The sequence below is a fragment of the Pantherophis guttatus genome, chromosome 10 (assembly GCF_059756535.1).
Source record: "Pantherophis guttatus breed Tessera chromosome 10, ASM5975653v1, whole genome shotgun sequence".
NCBI lineage: Eukaryota > Metazoa > Chordata > Lepidosauria > Squamata > Colubridae > Pantherophis > Pantherophis guttatus.
Genome location: NC_142072.1, coordinates 21,413,257 through 21,430,207, shown reverse-complemented (window position 1 = coordinate 21,430,207; position 16,951 = coordinate 21,413,257). Strand labels below are relative to the sequence as shown.

The following is a 16,951-nucleotide window of genomic DNA, read 5'->3' as shown; positions in this document are numbered from 1 at the left end:
CCCATTTTGCAGACCTCAGAAGGATGGAAGGCTGAGTCAACCTCGAGCTGGTCAGGATCGAACTCCTGGCAGTGGGCAGAGTCAGCCTGCAATGCTGCATTCTAACCATTTCGCCACCATAGCTCTTAGCTATAACAGACGAATGCTGGATCTTTGGACTGATAGCTAACTGAAAAAAGGCAATGCTGTCATGCAAATGAGGAATTGTTCCATTCACAAATATCTGCAATGCAAGCCCTCTCTGTTGAGCCAGGATTGCCAGTGGAAATGACTAAATTTGATTGGATACCAGTCATGTCAGTCAGACTGCTTTGGCTTAAGAAATCTTGGCTGCTATGCTTTGGTCTGATGCATGCTCATCTTAACTGCATCCGTGAATTATTCGTCCCTCTCTATGTTTTGGCATCTGCATGCTTTGCCATTCAGTCATTCAAAAGCACCATTTACACCAACCCATTTCTGCAGAGTAATCCTGGAATAGCTTTCAGTCTCTGGAGCCAAAAATTCACACTTTGCATTCCTGAGATTTCATTTGCCCTGCATCCTGGAAAAAGGAAAGAGAAATGATAAGTAACAAATCACGCTGTGCTTTTTATTTATCGTGATTGGGAAAAAGAGAGTGTGGGCGCTGATATTTATTTATTGCATACAGCACATTAGATTTGCAAACATAAAAAGGCCACCCTGGTTATGAATAACAGATATTTGTGTCAAATGTTGCTGGAATTTGAGAAGTTTAAAGGGAAAACAACATTCTTAAGATATGTCTAATTAACTTATGAGATTCACTAGGACAGGATGCAGCGATGGTCCAGCGGAATTTCAAGGAAAGAATTAACTGAAATTGTGGGTTAGGGCATTTAAAAATTGGGGACAATTTTTTCAATGAATTTTACATTTTCAAACCAATGCACAAATCAAAATTGTTCTTCAGACTTTGTACTTTTACACACGCATAGACACACAAACACACACGTATGTTATTATATGATATCATATTAGGACAGAAGCAAGAATTGCAAACAAAAATTGTGCAAGAATAATTATGTGCAAAATTCATTACCATATATTATGGAATTTTTTTAAAAAAAAAATCTTGAACTACTGCGAGACTAGACAAGCAAATTCACGCAAAGAAAAATGAGAAACAGAATCAAAACTGACAGATTTGCACAAATGAGAAATGGAAAGCAACTGAGAGCAACTGAAATTGACAGATTCTCCCATCCCCAACAATGGCTAAGTGAATCATACATAAATCTGCAGATTTCCAAACTCTTGAAATAGGTGCTTTTCTGAACAATTGAAAGAAACAGAATTTATCTTTTCACAACCCAAAACAAGCATTTGTTTTATTTGGAAGAAGTCTTCAATTCATCACTCTTACTGGCAATTAACTATTCACATAGGTTTGAGTGGAACTTAAACATACTTGGTATGAATCAAAGCAGAAATTATCTCTGCAATTTCCAGCAATCGCAACTAAGCAGTATACCAGAATCAACCAGCCTTTATAAAATAAGACTGATTTGCTTTTAACTTGGAACTCTGTGGTTTTGTCTGAATAATCAATTCAAGCTGTAGCTCTTAGCTAATTAATTTAAGGCTTCGACCAAGGCAAAGTTGCCAATCTAATTTACACATATACTTAACTTTATTTGTTCCACTGCTAAAACCTAGGATTGAACACAGTTCATTGGGGACAAGTTTCCTGCCTGGCATTTTGGGAGATTTCAGTGACTCCCTTCACAAATAGTCCTCCACTTATGACCAGAATTGACCAGAATTACGATTGTAAGTCATGCCAGTTGTTAAACAGATCATCAAGTGACTGATCCCGATCTTACAACCTTTTTTGAAGCAGTCATTAAGTGAACTCGGCAGTTTTAAAACAAATGCAGGGATCATAAAGCAAATGCAGTGGTCATAAAACAAACATAATGAACATGCTGGTCTTTAAGTGAACCTATTGTCCACAATGGGCATTTTTTGCCAGAAATTAAAAGTTAAACGCCAGTTTCTAGCAAGAAAAAAAAAACTTTGCAAATTGTAGTCACCTGACTTCAGGATGCTGCAAACAGCTGAAATGCGGCTTGGTTGCTGAGCTCCCAAAATGCAATCACATGACCCCAGGGGAGGGGCCGGCTGTCAGAACTTCTAATTCCGTTCACAACTTTGAATGGTCTCTAAGTGATGAACAGTCAATTGAGGGCTGCCTGTGCAATCTCACTCAAAAGGTATGGTGCATTTAAACAGAGTTTGTTGAAGAAGCTTCAATTCTGATTTAGGCATGGTCTGTGAAACAAATGGTGAGGCAATACACTGAGATGATAGCCAACAAGCTACTACCGTTTGACTTCAAGTGGTGTAAGAAACCAGCAATATGCCTTAGTTGTAACGGTGAATGTGATAGCGATTTGTGAGAACCGACACCCATCAGAAAGTTGACACCAGGTAGATACACTCCTTTGAAGGTAGTAGGACAACTTATGGATAAATGATTGAACGTGTGAATGAGTCTGAATTCCCTCCTCTTCACTCTTCCATTGTCTTCCCAGATCAATGATGAGTTGAACCATCAGTTTGAGGCTGTGTGTGAGTCTGTTTTCGGAGAGGTGGAGTCCCAGGCTGTGGAGGCTTTGGATCTGCCCGGTTGCTTCCGCATGCGCAGCCATAGTTACCTGCGGGCTATTCAAGCTGGCTGCTCCCAGGACGATGACTGCCTCTCTCTCTTCACCATGGCAACAACCACTCACCAGCCTGGCCAACCTCTCACCAGCAGCATCCTCAAGCCAAGCACCTGTAAGTACCACGAAGAACCTCTAGGTATGGGTTGAGCAACCTCTAGGTAGGTGAGATTAACAGAAGACCTTTTGGTAATAAGCTGTAATGTGGTGGAAAGGAATTTAGAGCTGACCTTGAGGAAGGTATGAGAATGCTGTTCTATGGAATGATGTGGAGCTCGCCATGTTTTTAGGCAGGAAGCTATACCGGAACCAACTTACAGGCTAACAAACCAACTTACTTCTCACTCTCAGTTTCAGGAATGTAGAATTCTATTTGTTGTACCTATTCTTGACTTACTTGTTTTTGTTATGAATAAATTCATGTTAGCTTGTATTTGTACAGGAAAGAATAAAGACAAAAACTGATCGGATTTTCTGTCCTTGGCCAACCTTATCAATAAACTGGGTCTATAAATGTAATGGACAGAAGGAATAACGTTGAAGAACAAGAGGAAGATCCACAACCAAAACAACAGTCAGATAAAAGACACCTGAGTCCTGGGGAGAAGTGTAATTAGAGAAAGCATCTCATACATGACCTTCCCTCGTTCTCATGAAGATAAAGAAGGGAAGAAAAAAGCACGTTGAGATTTGCAAGATTCTGTCATTATAAACTTACAATAAAAATAATGTTTACTTGAGGGTCTTTGGCTTCCAAGCCTAGTCTACCTGAGAGAACTGACAACAAGTCTGAATGAAGTTCCTCCCTCCCTCTCTTAATCTTCATGAGAACTAGGGAAGGTCACATCTGAAAGTTTTCTCAAATTACATTTTGGCTTTGGACTCAGATTTTTTTTTTTATCTGACCATTGTATAACAAATGGTCAGAGCTGGAAGGGATCTTGGAGATATTCCAGTCAGGGCTGAAATGCTCCCGGTTCAGACCGGATCACCCAATCCGGTAGTGATGGCGGCAGGTGGTTCGGAAAACTGGTAGCAAAAATCCCTGTCCCCCCCCCCCCATGTCCAGCTGAGCCTTGCAATCATCAGAGGCTTTTTATTTTATTTTTAAAAGCATTTTTTCTACAACCACTTTGGCAAAAAAAATGCTTTTAAAAGTTAAAAAAAAAGCATCTGATGATCAGGCAACTCATCTGGGATCGTCAGAGGCTTTTCAAAGCATTTTTTCTACAACCTCTTTGGCCAAAGAGGTTGTAGAAAAAATGCTTTGAAAAGCCTCTGACGATCCCAGATGAGTTGCCTGATCATCAGAGGCTTTTAAAAGCATTTTTTTTACAACCTCTTCGACTGAAGCGGTTGTAGAAAAAATGTTTTTAAAAGAAAAAAACCCTTTGACGATCAGGCAACTCAGCTGGGATCGTCAGAGGCTTTTAAAAGCATTTTTTCTACAGCCTCTTTGACTGAAGCGGTTGTAGAAAAAATGTTTTTAAAAGAAAAAAAAAGTCTCTGCCAATCAGGCAACTCATCTGGGATCATCAGAGGCTTTTAAAAGCATTTTTTTTACAACCTCTACAGCCGAAGAAGTTGTAGAAAAAAATGGTTTTAAAAGTAAAAAAAAAAAAAGTTGGCCATGCCCACCCAGTCACATTATCCTTCCAAGCCACGCCCACAGAACCGGTAGTAACAAATTTTACATTTCACCACTGATTCTAATCCAATCCTCCACTCAAGTGGGAAACCCTATACTATTTCAGACAAATGGTTGTCCAATCTCTTCTTAAAAGCCTCCAGTGTTGGAGTGACCACAACTTCTGGAAGCAAGTCATTCCATTGATTAATTGTTCTAACTATCAGGAAATCTCTCCTTAGTTCCAGGTTGCTCCTCTCCTTGATTAGTTCAGATGCTTTTCGTCCGCCAAAGGTACTTTGGAAAATAGGTTGACCCCCTCTTCTTTGTGGCAGCCCCTTAGACATTGTTCTGGTTGCAACTCTTCCTGCTGTTCCTCAGAGTTATTCCTTCTTCCCATTTCAATAAATTAATACCAAACCAGGCAGCCTTGGGACAAGGAGGTTGTGATGCCCTGGATGCAGTGGTGGGATTCAGCAAGTTCGCACCTATTCGGGAGAACCAGTTGTTAATTTTCCAAGCTGTTCGGAGAACCGGTTGTTAGAAAAAATCTTATTTTGTTTTTTTTTTCCACTTAATAGGGCTAATCCTGTAATGAAGGCAAGAAAGAAACATTCTGGTGTTGTTTCTAGCCTAATCTTTATTGCCCTGCTTACAGAAACTGCCTCTCTGGTTAACCCTTATTACATTGTAACAGCTAAGGCGAAGCGCCCATCAATGAGAAGAGCCTCGGTGGTGCAGCAGACTAAGTGCTGTTAAGTGCTAGCACTTAGCTGCCAGCTGCCTGCAATTAGTGCGAGTTCAAATCTCACCAGGCTCAAGGTTGACTCAGCCTTCCATCCTTTCGAGATAGGTAAATTGAGGACCCGGATTGTGGGGGCAATAAGCCGACTTTGCATAGAACAACACCATTTGGGGGGGCCAAAAGCCCTAATAAGCAGGTATATACAGAAAGGTATGCAGGCTATTGCTATAATGCATTGTAAGCCGCCCTGAGTCTACGGAGAAGGGCGGCATATAAATTGGACTAATAAATAAATAATAACAAATAAAGATGTGAGTGAAGTTGAGTTGGCCATGCCCACACAGTCACATGACCACCAAGTCACACCTACCCAGCTGGTTATTAGGGCAGAGAACCAGTTGTTAAATTATTTGAATCCCACCACTGCCTGGATGTAGCCTAGTAGATGCTAATTAAAGTGTAGCGTCCTTTTTAATTGTTCCATTTTGCTTTCCTTTCTCTTCCCTACCCACCCCCAACCTCCATATAGCTTTTAGTTACCGGAAAGCTCCACCAGCCCTCCCTTCAGGAATCAAAGCCAAGCCCCTCATTGCTGTTACAGCCCAAAGCAGCACCGAATCTACCCATGACAGTTTCCTGCCCAGAGAGATCAACCGAAGCTCATCCTGGGCCAAAGAGGCCACCAAGCACTGCAACTCTTCTGAGAGTTTAGAAAGCACCAAGATCACTGCCATGTCTCTGGATTTGCCTTCGGTCCAACCCCGGACTTCCCCCAAACCTTCCACCCTTATCATCAGGACGATTCCAGGGAGGGAAGAGCTAAGAAGTTTGGCTCGCCAGAGGAAATGGCGTCCATCTATCGGTGTTCAGGTAGGTTTGGGATGGTCTCAATGCTGGAGGGAAGCTGTATCTTGGCTGGGGCCAGTTCAACAAGCACTGCTTGTGACCAGCCTCTTACTTGACTTCTGTCATAATCATTGACCATCAGAAATGTAGTATCTTCTTTACTCCCCTCTTATTCGTATTATTATGAGAACGATTATTATCATTCTGTTGCTTTGAAAGTACACTGGAGCTTCTGCAGCAGAGACAAATTCGTTGTGTGTCTAATCATACTTGGCCAAATAAAGTATTCTATTCTATTCCATTCCATTCCATTCCGTTCTGTTCTGTTCTGTTCTGTCCTGTCCTGTCCTGTCCTGTTCTGTTCTACTCTATTCTACATTCTACATTCTACATTCTACATTCTACATTCTGTTCTGTTCTGTTCTACTCTACTCTACTCTGCTCTGCTCTACTCTGCTCTACTCTACTCTACTCTACATTCTCTTCTATTTTATTCTATGCAAGTCATAGGTCTTCTAGAGACTAAATACTTCGATGAGACATCTCTATATTTATTCTATTCTATTCTGTTTTTTTCTGTTCTATTTCTATTCTGTTCTAATCTATTCTATTCTATTCTATTCTATTCTACTCAAGTCTTTGGTGGTTTTGAGATACTCTTTGTGAAGCTTTAGCTTCCTCAGTCACATTTGCAAGGCAAATAGCAAAAAAAAAAAAAGGAAAATGTTGAATAAATCTTGAGTAAATTGAATTTTCTTTAGAAGATCCATGAAATTTGGACTACAGAGGGTTCTTCCATCCATCTCACAGTCTCAGAAAAATGAAATTGCCTTCAAGCTTAAAGGTTACAATGCCATGGTTGCTAGAATCTGATTTCTACCAACAAAACAGCCAGTGTGGTGATCTGCAAAGAAAGTAACGAGATATTACAAAGTCACCAAAGAGTGTTTCTGGTCTCTAGCTTCATTTCTGTGCTACTGACTTACAGTGTCTTCACGGCATGAACTATCCATTGTTGAAGTGAGGTGAAGTCTGCCTACACTACTTTTATTCTGGGATAATGAAAACTGTATGGCTCAAGAAGAAGCTAAAATCACTAACGTGGAAATGATATGGGTTTGCTAGAAGACATCTTGGCTCTGTTTATATTACACCTTTAATCAAGTCCATTGGTGGCTGTTGTTGCTGTTCTTTGTTTCTCAAACATTACCCCCTCTGAGGCAAACATGCTTGCCAAACTGTAGGGATACAAGAGTTCACATTGTACATTGGCATCCTTCAGTCTCAAGAGAGTATGGTATCGTGCTCTGGAAAGAGGTCCTAAAACAGCATCTAGTGTGACTAAAAAGGCCAATTCAAGAGTGGCAATCCCTTCTACACTGAGGGCAGATTCTGTCCCCTGCCCAGCCCCCAGATTTCGCTGGTTCCGGGACTGCCTCTTTGCCTCAGCCTGCCGAACAAGTGTCTCTTCGAATTGGAGAAGGCCATGCTGTGTCTTTAGTCGCCAAGCTGAACAATCGGAGGTCAAGGTTTCCCAGTTGTTAATGTCCATTCCCAGGGCCTTTAGGTCCCTCTTGCAGATATCCTTATATCGCAGCTGTGGTCTCCCTCTGAGGCGCTTTCCCTACACTAATTCTCCATACAGGAGATCTTTCAGAATCTGACCATCAGCCATTCTCACAACATGCCCCAGCCAACTATCTACTAGGCCTCTCATAGTGATCTCACATTGTACAAGTGCCTGGAAAACACATTATGTTTTCTCCAGTCCAACTCCTGAACCCTAGTTCAGTTCAGTTCTCCCACCAGGCAAGGCATTCTCCTGTTCTGCCCCAGCTATGGACCCCAAAGAACGCAGCACACACAAAGTCTGTACAAAACTTAATTTACTAAAATAACTCGGTCTTTCTCAAACAAAGGCTGTTAATAAACTTTCTTAACAGCCTACAAGAAACCAAAGATAAAGTAATCACAATCTTACTATGGTTGGCAGAAAGCCCAGAAGCAATTTGTAGATAATCCAGACGTGAAGGAGAGTGAACTAAAGTTGTTCCCTACAAATTGCTTCAGTCGGCGTTCCTCCTTAAATATGCTAGGGGAATGGTCAATTAGCCCCAAGCCTTACTTTCGAGGAGAACTCCTCCTGAGGAGCCACTATGGTTGTCAGAAAGCCCAGAAGCAATTTGCAGAGAACTAAGATCAAGACGCGAAGGAGAGTGAATGAAGTTGTTTCCTGCAAATTGCATCAGTCGTCGTCCTTCCTTAAATATGCTAGGGGAGTGGTCAATTAGCCCCAAGCCTTACTCTCGAGGAGAACTCCTCCTGAGGAGCCACTCCTGCCTTTTGGCAGCCCTGCGTGCCCGTGCATCGAGAAGAGGCTCCTCCTCTTCCTCCTCTTCACTTAAGGGAGCTTCTGGAGGTTCTGAAGGCCCTGGCTGAGTCCTGCCTCTGGCACCACATCTTCTCCAGCCTTCTCATTGTCTGATTCAAGTGCCAGCTGCACAGGCTGCTAGCACAGCACCACACCAGCCTCCTCATTGTCAGAATCGGCTACAATCTGCACAGGCCACGGATGGGCCACAACATCTCCAAGAAGACTCCCAAAAGTTGCAAATCTAAAGATCTAAAAAAGAAAAGCTCAAAGGGATGTATTTGTAGCTGACTGAATAAACAATTGCATAGTTTGCTGACATTTTTCCTCTGAGGAAATCTGGCTGCCAACTGGACCTGGTAAGCTGGTTTTGCTGATAAGCTGCTGCTTCAAAGAATCCATAGGTTACGCTAAGCAGCACTTTGATTTTGAAGGCAAAGGGTAGTCCGGAGCCTGGACCTGGGTCCTTGCATAGCATCTGTTTGAAACGTCTTAAAGCAGCTATTTCTTTGCATGAGATGCTGTGATCCTTCAGCTGATCCTGGGAAAAGTTGTCCTTGGTTTAAGGACTTGCAGCTGGGTATGACATCCAGAGCCCAAAGCCATGTTTTGTCTTCAGAACCAAAGTACCACATGGCCCTTCACATCAGGGATTTGGTGCTCATTGTTGTCAGACTAAGTCAGGGGTCAGCAACCTGCAGCTCTGGAGCCACATGTGGCTCTTTCATCCCTCTGCTGTGGCTCCCTGTCACTCAAAATATGCATCACAACCGCCAATGTGCAACAGCCACCAGCACGCAATTTAGTGAGCTTTTCGACACCACCACCACCACCCTGGTAGGCCAACCATGGATAAATCCAAGAAAAGAAAAATTTCATAAGAAAACAGAACATTTAATTCAACTACATATGCTAGTTTAGTGGCCGCTCAAGAAATAGTCAGGCACGGGAAGGTTTTGTGGCTCCCGGTGTTTTCTTTTCTGTGGGAAATGGGTCCGAATGGCTCTTTGAGTGTTTAAGGTTGCAGACCCCTGGGCTAAATTATTCCCCCAAACAATAACTTTGCTTTGTGTGATGACTTAAGAGAGGAGATGACTGAATACATTTCAATCTCAGTTCAAATTGGATTTGAACCAGGGTGGCCAGAGGCAAACTAAGTCAAGGATCCCACTTGAGCAGACAGTACCATTCATAACTGTGGGGGTATGATAGCTAAGAAATTAAAGACACTGAGTTTGTCAGCTGGAAAACTGACAGCCCAGGTTTGAGACCCAAGCAGTGCATGATGGGGTGAGCTCCTGTTAGTTGCCCCAGCTCCTGCCCACCTAGCAGTTCGAAAGCATGGAAATGCAAGTAGATAAATAGGTACCACTTCGGTGGGAAGGTAACAATGTTCTGTGCACCTCGGCAGGGGTGAAATGCTACCGGTTTGCATTGGTTCAAGCGAACCGGTAGTAAAAAAAAAGCTACCGGTTTGTCCGAACCGGTATGTCTGACGATCAACTGTGCTAGAAAGCAGGAAAGCGAATCTAAATCATGCAGCACAGCGGTTCCCCCCCTCGCTGTTCTACTTACTTTCAAAAGGGTCCTTTTTCCACATGAAGCTCACATTTGGTGCGCAGTGTGCATGCACACATGCAGCGTGTGTTTGGTACGGACTGCGCATGCACACACAGCATGTGTTTGGCGTGCACCACGCAGGCATGCAGAACGTGTGTTTGATGCGCACTGCACATGCGCGGACAGCGAACTGGTGGCAACCCACAGAAGATTTCACCACTGTACCTCAGCATATAGTCATGCCAGCCACATGACTATAGAAGCATATTCAGACAACGCTGGCTCCCTCAGCTAGGAAATGGAGATGAACACCATCCCCTAGAGTCATACACAACTGGACAGGGAAAACCGTTACCTTTACAATTCATAAGTATGTGGCACAATCCACAACAAAGCGAAAAGGATGTCATGTGCATTGTGACATCCCAACACAAAAGGCTTTCATATTGCATCTCGGTATGCAAGTCAGGGGGGACTGTGTCACGTTGTCACAACACCTTTCATCAATTTCCCACATGGCCTCCTCTCAGATGTGATGTTTCTAAGGCCTTCAGGTCTTACTTTAGATATTCCAGGACCCAGAAGGTCTGCAAAGGAACAGAACAGTGGATGGTGCAAAGCAGTGGTGGTATTCAGCAGGTTTGGGCAAACCAGTAGTGGTGACCTATTTAGGATGGCATAGCACCAGAAATGGGGATTTTACAGTATCCTTCCCCTGCAACACCCACTAAGCCACACCCACAAAACCGATAGTAAAAAAATTTGAAACCCACCACTGCTACAGTGGCATTGGTACTTGATACTTTAGGTTCAGGAGAAAGTTACATAATAATAATAATAACTTTATTCTCACTGTACGTGTATACACAGTATACCCATACAACGAAATTCACTTAACACCCAAAAGACCAGGCCCAACACATATAACAATCCCCAAACACCCCTCTCCCACCCACCACAATTCCCCACCCCTAAACCACCCAAACATCCACACAACAGACCAAGTTGTACATAGGAAGCTTGTCTATAATTGAAGCAGCGCTGATGGACTGCGGTTACCATAACTGAGTGAGCAACTGATTTTCACGCTATCCTACTCAAAACTCTCCATCTAGAATCGCTCTGTGAAAAAGACGGGCAGTTTCGTAAACGTGATGAATCCATCAAATCAGTCAATCCATCAATGTAAGCAATACAGCTCAGAGAATGCACTAAGCTGCATCTGTTTGCCACCACTTTGATCTCAGCTCCTTCCCACCATTCTTTTTTGACTAACTTACCTCTCGTGTTTCTAATGAGCACCAACTTCTTCCGTCACCATCCTTAATCCTGTTTTTAAATATAAATTCAGGCATCATAGCTTATTCTAAGAGAAGCTCAGGGAAGGGCCAAGAGAGCTTCACGAGAAGCCATGATTCTCGGCCTGCTTTCATCTTCTTAGCACACACAGACCTCCCTGGCCATTCCCTGGAATGCTAATCAGCCAAGAACATTTCAATAAAAATGGAAAGTCCCCACCATCTTTCTTTTTCCTGACCCTCAAACTAACAAATGAATATTAAATGTCAGAAATGAAAACCAAGAGACCTTAAAATCAAGAAAAGGAGTTTGAGCACCCTAAGCAATCTTTAGACGTTTAAAACTCCTTTGGGGATTATTGTTTTGTTTTGGTATTTTTCTGACTAAATAGATACTTAATCAAATATAATCCTCTCCCCCTTCTTCTCCTTAATCCTCATCTAATTTATTCTGATGCCAAAGAAAAATGACAAGAGCATTTATTGACTATCCCTTTCAAATCCCTTTGCATTTTCAGGAAAGGTGGATTCCGCTCGCAAGAAAGATGGAACTCACTTGCAAGGAAATTGGGGTTAGGTAGTTCCTGTTTGTGATTCTTATGGGATGGAAGACAATGTTGTAGCAGATTGGGTGAACTAGGCAGTCCCACTAAGCTCCAATTCGTTTCAGCATAAAAATAACTGAAACTAAACCCAGTGGTGGGATTCAATTTTTTTTACTAACAGTTCTGTGGGTGTGGCTTGGTGGGTGTGGCATAGCTTGGTGGGTTTGGCTTGGTGGGCGTGGCAGGGGAAGGAGACTGCAAAATCCCCACTTCCTCCCGATCAGCTGGGACTCGGGAGGCAGAGAATAGATGAGGTCAGGGCCAGCCAGAGGTGTTATTTGCCGGTTCTCCGAACTACTCAAAATTTCCGCTACCAGTTCTCCAGAACCTGTCAGAACCTGCTGGATTTCACCCCTGCTTCAGGGGGCAGGATAAGAAGTAAGAGGTAGAAGATCATTAAAGAGAGATCCAATTTAGAAAAAAGGAGAAATTTTCTGACAGCGAGAGCAATTAATCAATGGAACAGCTGGCCTCCCGAGTTGTGGATGTTCCATCATTGGAGGTTTTGAAGAAGGGACTGAACTGTCATTTATCCAGGATGGTATAAAGCCTCCTGCCTTGAGCAGGAGGTTGGACTAGAAGACCTCTGAGGCCCCTTCCAGCCCTATGATTCTAACTTTATGAGATAATACTGATATAAGTAGTTATAGGTTTCCATTGAGTAGACATAGTCAAATAGGTGCCCTACCCACAGTTCAGACTGCAGATCTCACAATTCCTTTCCTTTGGCCCTGTTGGCCAGAGGGGGATGTTGAAGTACGAAACAACTAGTGCAGGGGTAAAATCCAGCAGGTTCTGACAGGTTCCGGAGAACAGGTAGCAGAAATTTTAAGCAGTTCAGAGAACCGGTAGCAAATACCACCTCTGGCTGGGCCCAGAGTCGGGTGGGAATGGAGATTTTGCAATATCCTTCCCCTGGAGTGGGGTGGGAATGGAGATTTTGCAAAATCCTTCCCCCAGGAGTGGGGAAGGAAATGGAGATTTTGCAGTAACCTTCCCCTGGGGTCGGGTGGGAATGGAGATTTTGCAATATCCTTCCCCTGGAATGGGGCGGGAATGGAGATTTTGCAATATCCTTCCCCTGGCGTGGGGTGGGAATGGAGATTTTGCAATATCTTTCCCCCAGGAGTGGGGAAGGGAATGGAGATTTTGCAGTATCCTTCCCCTGCCACGTCCACCAAGCCACGCCCACAGAACCAGTAGTAAAAAAAGTTGGATTTCACCACTGAACTAGAGGGCTTGTGATCTTCAAGGTGTACCAGACATTGTCTCGTTCACTGGTGTAGGAAGACAGTTGCAATAGGCTTCCCAAGGAATTGTGCGTGATGGCTATAGACTAAAGATTTTTGCAAGGTGGTTTGGCCACTGAAGGATTCTTAATATTTAAACCCACCTAAGGTGTTTCCCATGTTTATCTCTGATCAATTCAATACTAGAGAACCAGTTTGGTGTGGTGGTTAAGGCACCAGGCTAGAAACCAGGCGATGGGGAGTTCTAGTCCCACCTTAGGCACAAAAGAAGCTGGGTGACCTTGGGCCAGTCCCTCTCTGTCAGCCCTATGAAGGAAGCAATGGCTAACCACTTTTGAAATCTTGCCAAGAAAACTGCTGGGACTTGTCCAGGCACTCATCAGAAGTCAATACTGACTCGAAGGCAGAAATATAAATTCAATGTCAGCTTTACATTTCTTGCCCCCCCCCTACACACACACACAATTTTGGAGGGCTATAAAATCTCAGCATTCCTTCCCACACTGGCTTCAGCTCAGTGGTGAAATCTAAAATTTGTTACTACCGGTTCTGTGGGCATGGCTTGGTGGGGGGGGGGTGTAATGTGACTGGGTGGGCGTGGCCAATTTTTTTTTTTTCTTTTAAAACCATTTTTTCTACAACCTCTTCGGCAAAGAGGTTGTAAAAAAATGCTTTCAAAAGGCTGCAACGATCCCAGCTGAGTTGCCTGATCGGTAGAGACTTTTTTTCTTTTAAATGCCTCTGACGATCAGGCAACTCAGCTTGGATCGTCAGAGGCATTTAAAAGAAAAAAAGGGTTTTTTTTCTTTTAAAAGCCTTTGACAATCCCAGCTGAGCTGCACGATCATCAGAGGCTTTTTTTTTTTTTACTTTTAAAAGCATGTTTTCGGCCAAAGAGGTTGTAGAAAAAATGCTTTTAAAAGTAAAAAAAAGCCTCTGATGATTGTGCGGCTGAGCTGGGCATGGGGGGGGGCAGGGATTTTTGCTACTGGTTCTCCAAACCACCCGCTTCTATTGCTACCGGATTGGGTGATCCGGTCCGAACCGGGAGTTTTTCACCCCTGCTTCAGCTCCAGAAACATCCTCCTTTCCCCCAACGTTTTGACAGGAGCAGCCAAAGTTGCCTTCTAATCAAGACAATCACATTTTTCTCACTTCACATTAGCAACAGAAAAAGTTGGAAGTGATCAACTGAAGCACACTTCAAAGCACCTCATTAACAGGCCTTTCGTTTGGCTCAAGGGCATCCACAGCAAATTTTAAAAAAATAAGACTGTGCTGAGAAAAGTTTGCCTCCTTTCTGTTTTGTCTTTCTGTCTTCTGTCTGTCTGTCTGTCTGTCTCAATCCATCATCTATCATCTATCTATCACTATCATCTATTTATCTATCTCTCATCCATCATCTTTCTGTCTGTCTGTCTGTCTGTCTGTCTATTTATATATCTATCATCTAGCTAGCTATTATCTATCACAGGAGTCCCCAACCCCCAGGCCACAAGCCACCGGCAGGCCACAGAAATGGTGGGCCAGCATGCATGCACCCAAAGCTGAATTTATAAAAGCAACATACACATCTTCTATCTATTTATCTATCTATTATCATCTATCTGTCATCTATCTTCTGTCTAACTATCTATCATCATCTTCTGTCTGTCTATCTAGCTGTCATCTAGCTATCACTATCATCTATCTAGCTATTATCATTTATCTCCTATCTATTTATTTATCATCCATCTATCTCTAGCTATCATCTCTTTTAGCTGTCTCTGTCTGTCTGTCTGTCTGTCTATCTACCATTTATCTATCATCTATCATCTATCTATCTATCTATCTATTATCTATCTATCATCTATCTATTGCCTATCTATTGTCTATCTATCATCTATCATCTATCTATCGTCTATCTATCATCTATCTATCATCTCTATCCATCTATCTATCTATCATCTATCATCTATCATCTATCTATTGTCTAGCTATCATCTAGCTATCATCTATCATCTAGCTATCATCTATCTATCTATCTATATCTATCCATCTATCTATCCATCATCAACAACAACAATCTCCCTTCTATCTATCTATATCATCTATCTATCACCTATCTATAACTATCATCTATTTATCTATCTCCATCCTCTAATGTAGCTCTATCCTCTGTCTGTTTATCACTTTGCATATAAAAAGGAGACCAGATTGTTATTGCACAGCCGAAACCATTGTCCTCCCTTCTTTGACCATCCCCCCTCTCCACCTTCCAGAGCTGCCCCGCTTTGGACCGCTTCTCATTTTTATTCATCTTCTAAATGTGCGTTTCTACCACCTGCCCTGCCGTCTCCTTCATTAGCAGGCTTTGTCACTTAGCATCCGTCCAGGTGTTGCCGGGAGAGGTTCAATGAAGTTTAGACAAGGGTATCCAAGCGGTTCAGCCCAGGGGGCAAACAAGCGGAAAGGAAGTGTCTGATCCAACTTCATGGTGTGCAGTTGCTTTTGACAAGGTCAAAGCGTCAAAAGCAGTGGGGACAGCACTTAACAAACCACTCCAAGCTGACACCAATGAATCAATTAAGCTGCAGTGCCAGTCTCTCAAAGACTCACCTGTCCAGGGTTGTGTTCTGCAAAAGACGCCGATACTTTGCATGCCATTTAAGAGAGTTTGAAAAAATCCTATTTACTATTTCAGTGCCAGTCCTCTCCGGGACCTGCTCCAAACATAAATCAAGACAATTGCAAGCCTCTAGAATTTGCAACTGTATGCTTTGTTTTGCTTTTAAACCTGAGACATCACCCTGCCAACAAAAGTGCGTATAGTCAAGGCTATGGTTTTCCCAGTTGCAATGGATGGCTGTGAAAATTGGATCATAAGGAAGGTTGAGTGCTGAAGAATGGAGGCCTTTGAACTCTGGTGCTGGAGAAGACTCCTGCGAGTCCCTTCGACTGCAAGGCGACCCAACCGGTCAGTCCTAGAGGAGATCAATCCTGACTGCTCTTTAGAAGGCCAGGTCCTGAAGAGGAAACTCAAGTACTTTGGCCACCTAATGAGAAGGAAGGCCTCACTGGAGAAGAGCCTCATGCTGGGAAAGATTGAGGGCAAAAGAAGAAGGGGACGACAGAGAACGAGGTGGCTGGATGGAGTCACTGAAGCAGTCGGCATGAGATTAAATGGACTCCAGAGGATGGTAGAGGACAGGAAGGCCTGGAGGAACGTTGTCCATGGGGTCGCGATGGGTTGGACACGACTTCGCAACTAACAACAAGAACAAGAATTTCCAACTTTATTCTTTGTTTTGCTTTTAAACCAGTCCGGTGCCATTAAGAGCAGCCTAGCAGGTAGAAGTTTGGGCAATTAAAGCTTTCCCTGGCATGGAGAGCTTCCAGCTTCTTCCCCAGGCCTCTGTTTTTGCAACAGAAGTTAACTTATGACCCAATGGCCACAGGTAGCCTTCAGTAAACCACCGTAGAGTTGCTCTGCCAAAATGGACCGAGCATCTTCCGCAGATAGATCTGGCAGCCTCGTGGGGTTCCAGTTCAGCATTTTGCTTCCTGCTGCTTTGAAAGAAGCTCGGTAATAAATAAAAACATGCAAACCTCTTCATGTGCACATAAATTGCACACTAACAAGTGTGTTTGCACATCAGGCTAAAATAGAAGTCGGGCACTTTATGGTCCATGTTGTGAAAAACCTAACTAGTAGCCAGGTTCTCACACACCGTGCAACAACTGTATTCGTTCAGTGATCATTTTCTCTTGTTCGATGGTGGATTAGAGTGGTTCAATAAATACAGGTAGTCCTCGACTTACGACTGCAATTGAGCCCAAAATTTATGCTGTTCAGTGAGACATTTGTTATAACTGTCACAGTATTCCCATAGTCACAAGATCAAAATTTGGGCACTTGGCAATCCTGTATTTACCATAGTTGCGGTATCCTGGGGTCATCTGACCACCATTTGTGACCTTCC

General features: G+C 43.2%; 1 protein-coding gene across 4 annotated transcripts in view; it reads left to right on the top strand.

The window, feature by feature from the left end:
- DLGAP3 (DLG associated protein 3) overlaps positions 1-16,951 on the top strand; it is a 307,850-nt gene that overhangs the window by 271,148 nt on the left and 19,751 nt on the right. For all 4 annotated transcript variants that reach the window (XM_034413387.2, XM_034413386.2, XM_034413385.2 and 1 more), the window contains exons 5-6: positions 2,559-2,802; positions 5,589-5,929. In XM_034413387.2, the coding sequence (XP_034269278.1) occupies positions 2,559-2,802; positions 5,589-5,929 (585 nt within the window). The remainder of the gene's footprint in view (positions 1-2,558; positions 2,803-5,588; positions 5,930-16,951) is intronic.